The sequence below is a fragment of the Solanum tuberosum genome, unplaced genomic scaffold (assembly GCF_000226075.1).
Source record: "Solanum tuberosum cultivar DM 1-3 516 R44 unplaced genomic scaffold, SolTub_3.0 scf00188, whole genome shotgun sequence".
In the NCBI taxonomy this organism is placed as follows: domain Eukaryota; kingdom Viridiplantae; phylum Streptophyta; class Magnoliopsida; order Solanales; family Solanaceae; genus Solanum; species Solanum tuberosum.
In genome coordinates, this window is record NW_006239119.1 from 478,295 (window position 1) to 482,826 (window position 4,532).

The window sequence follows — 4,532 nt, forward strand, 5'->3', positions numbered from 1 at the left end:
GCAAATATTTTGTATAAATCAATAAATAATAACTAGGAGATAGGTTTAGAGAGTCCAAATGCTTCAATCCGACACAACGGGATTGACGACTGTTGCGGCAACGATGAAGGGAATGGAACAAAAGTTGAGGTGAAGAAGAAAGAGAAAAAGAAAAGCAAATAAATCAAATAAAAATAATTAAAAGTTACTTATAACACATGGCAAGTGACTATTAGTGTGTGACTTAAAAATATTTTTGTATAAGTGGTATTGGGTGAAAATAGGGTATACATACTATTTTGAAGTTGTTCAATGGAGTAATAGGACACCCACAAAATTAAGATATATTTTTTAAAATTTGGGACAACTTCATAGTGACTTTATGTCTTTTCTCATTTCAAAATGACATAAAAGTATTTAAGGCATAATAATTAACAACTTCAAAATTGATAAGACATAAAAAAAATTTATCAATACCACATAAATTAACACAAAGAGAGTAACATATATTTTCAAAAATTACATAAAAATATTAAAAATTACAATAATTAATAGAAAAATCAATTGATTGTGTGTGTCATTGAAACAAAAAAATAAGATAGATCTATTGTACTAGTATATATTATAGTAATAATAAGGAAAGGGTGTTAGGTGTCCCCACATTATCTCTAAACCATTAGCAACCATGTAATAGCATAGCATCCCCAACTTCACCCTCTCATGGTGATGGCCATGGCCATGTCCACGCTCCTCTCCCTGTCCGTGTCTATCCACCCACCAAAACCTTTGCAAAAACCCAATTCAATGTGTGCACAACCTAACTCTGTTTCGAGAAGACGAGTGTTCCTCAGTGGTTCTACTTTATTCCTCTCTCAATTAATTCCAAAATCTGACGCCCAAACCAATTCGAATACTTTTCTTTCAGGTATTGCCAATACTAAGTCTTGGTTCCAATTCTATGGCGACGGCTTTTCTATTCGTGTTCCACCGGAATTTCAGGACCTCACCGAGCCTGAGGTATGCTGCTTTCCCTTTTTTGCCCCTTTTACCAGATAAGGATTTTTACACTATCACTATGTAATATGTAGTACGTAATTCATCTAGGTCGAGGTTCGTGGGTTCCGATAAATTCATACCTTTTTGTAGATAGTGTATTTATATTAAAAAATTATATATATATATATATATATAATTGAAATTGATTGACGGTTCAGTGATAAGAGAGAGATCGTGAAAATGTTTTTCACGTTAGAGTTGAAGCTTTGAACCCCACTCTTTTTTCTTTTTTTTTAAAAAGGACATTTAGAACTCCTAATTTCTTAATCTTGGCTCTGCCTCTGAATTCACCTTGTTATCAATTCATGCCTAATATAAAACAATGATCCTTGGTTGGTTTCTATACACTCTGTTTATTATTTGTTACGTATTATTTTATAATGTATTTTATTGTCTTAATGAATACTACGTTTGGTTAGATTGTATAATTGTTCTTCGTCGTTACATAATGTCAGACATCAATAATTTGAATGAATAACCTATCAAAAAAGTATGGTACAAGCTAGAGTGACTATGAAAAGATAATATAAATGATAAAATATAATTATTACTCTTTTTGTTTCAATTTATGTGATACATTTCATTTTTCGAGAGTCAAACAGTTTGAGTTTGATCGAAAATTTGTTCATGGAGTCTTCAAATTTTTTAAATGAAATTATATATTTGTAAACTGCTTAAAAATTACCATAAGTCATTATAATTGACAATTCAAAATATTTAAGAGATATGAAAATGTTACGGTCAAAGATAAACGTGTTTGAATTTCGAAATTTGTAATGTGTCATATAAATTGAGACAGAGAAAGTAAATACTCCATCCGTTTCAAAAAGAGTAGTCTAGTTTGACTTGACACGGAGTTTAAGAAAATAAATAAGATTTTTAAATTTTGTGGTCCTAAATTAAAGTTACGTCAAATGTACAAAATTGTCATTTAATCTTGTGGCCTTAAACATGTCACGTGGAAAGCTGAAATTAAAATGTTACCAAAAAAAAAAGAGGTCATTATTTTTGAAACAGACTAAAAAGGAAAGAATGTCATTCTTTTTTAAATAGATGGAGTAGTACTTTAGTAAAGACAAAAATGAGAAAAAAATAATATTAAGGTACAATAGAAATTTTTGTCGTTATCTAACAATGGATTTAAATGATATGATATGATAAAGTTTAAATAATAATCAAAACAAATATTGTATTTAGACTATGGAACATGTAACAACCATCCAAGCAAGGTGTAAATGACTTGATGGTGTACAGTAAAACCTTTGAAAGCATGTGATACAGGACATTCTTTTGGTTGTTAGCTTATTTGGATTATGTTTCACTTGGGTCTTCAATTATTAATTTTATTAAGCATGTAAACTTACATATAACTGGAAAAACTTGTGTGCACAGTAGAAGGAAGAATTCCCAATCAATCAAAAGCTTGTAACTATATTCAATATTGGACTGATTTGTTGTTTAATGAGAAAATATGTTATGTTTAAACTCAAAAAGGTTGATTAACATGATTTTGCAGGATTATAATGCTGGCTTATCACTATATGGAGATAAGGCTAAGCCCAAAAAATTTGCAGCGCGTTTTGCTTCTTCTGATGGGTACATATTCCAATTCAATGTTCAATTCTAGTTCCTCTTTCTTTTTCTCCTCTTAATCATTTTTTTCTCAATTTTTATGCTTGGACTAAATTATTTTTCCACATTATGGAAAAACGTAAAATATGTCTATAAACTATGTGAAATGAACAAAAATATCCTCACTTGATAGCTTGGTCCAAAAATATCTTTGTCATTAATGGTTTGATCCAAAAATGTCCTTAAACTATGTAAAATGATTAAAAATATCCTCAGTTGATAGTTTGATCCAAAAATATATTTGCCGCCAATAGTTTGGTCCAAAAATGTCATTAGTGTTACTTTATGGGTCAAACATATCCTTTTCCAAACAAATGTATTATTTTTTTTAAAAAACATTATTTTCCTAATGATGATTTTTTTTAATTAGAAATTGTTTCTCATACTTCAATTCGGAAAATATAAGAAATAAAAATATTTTCTATTTTATTAAAAAAATTATCGTTATCAAAATGAAAATTAATGACGGATTACTATGATCTTATATATGTGACCTATATTATCAGTTAAAAAGGTATATGGAGTTATTCTATTTTAATTCTCAAAATGAGATTAAGAAGAAAAAAAGACTATTTCTTACTTATTTATTAGTTAAAGAGATTTTAAAAGAAAAAATAAGAGTATGGTTTTTTAAAAGTAATATTTTTATCAGAATGCCCTCTAGCAATTATTATATGCCCTAATAATAATCATGTCATTAACTTTCATTACATATAAATATATAATTTCTTATAAAAAAAAATTCATTTTCGAATATTTTTCGAATTGAAGTAGGAGAAACATTTCCTAATTAAAAAAATCATCATTAAGAATAGAATGCATTTAAAATGAGAAGAAATAATTTATTTATTTGGAAAAATACATTTTAACCCATTAAATAATACAATAATAAAAGCGTTTTTTTTTTTACTAAACTATTAACTTTAAAGGCATTTATGGACCAAACTGTCAACTAAGGACATTTTTATTCCACATATTTTGTTACTTTGAAACAGCATCTTATATTCAAACAATTCTAAATGCATTGTATTCATGAAGCAAGAAAAATCATATTGAATATTCCTTGGATATCTTTGATATTCAAAATTTGATTATAAATATTTACTTACCTTATTATTGGAATTAATTACATACCATATTATACATAACCTAAGACTACTGTTTAAGGAGCACCTTTTGTATATTGTTAATTAATTCTATGAGAAGATTCTTAAATATTTTCACAAATAAAATATTTTGTTGCAAAAAATATAAATCAACAATTCATGACTTGTAATGAAAACTGCATAATACAAATACATGAAATTATCAGATTGGGCTGCTCATGTTGGAGAAGAGGATGATATCATTATTTTATTTTCGATACTGATAAGTTATCAAATGCAAATTACAATTAAAGTGACAGGTTTCTTCCTCCCCTACTTATTAAAAAAGATTTATTTTTTCCTCACTCTCAAATCTGATGATTATATAATTATCATAAATATTTCATAAGATTACCTCAAATGTAATAACGTGTTGCAAAAATTTGATGAATACGCTTCCAACGTAAGAAGGATTTTTTTCTTTCTGAAAATAATATAGCATAGAGTTTATGTCCGAACACTTAGAGCCTGTTTGGATGGGCTTATAAGCTGGTCAAACTGGCTTAAAAGCCAGTTTTTGACTTATTAGAGTGTTTGGCAATTATCAAAGTGACTTATTTTAAGTCAAAAATGACTTATTTTAAGCCAAAAGCTAAAAGCTAGGGGGGGGGAGCTTTTTTTTTTTTAACTTAAAAGCCCTTTTATGTTGACCAAGTATATTACCTTTTTGCCCTTAATTCTTTTATACAATTTCCAAATTGCCCATATTGAATTATTATT

At 27.9% G+C, this 4,532-nt stretch overlaps 1 protein-coding gene across 1 annotated transcript in view; it reads left to right on the top strand.

The window, feature by feature from the left end:
• The first annotated feature begins 603 nt into the window (after positions 1-603).
• LOC102582099 (uncharacterized) overlaps positions 604-4,532 on the top strand; it is a 6,877-nt gene continuing 2,948 nt past the window's right edge. The window contains exons 1-2 of the mRNA XM_006355199.2: positions 604-996; positions 2,552-2,631. Of these exons, the coding sequence (XP_006355261.1) occupies positions 700-996; positions 2,552-2,631 (377 nt within the window). The 5' untranslated portion in view covers positions 604-699. The remainder of the gene's footprint in view (positions 997-2,551; positions 2,632-4,532) is intronic.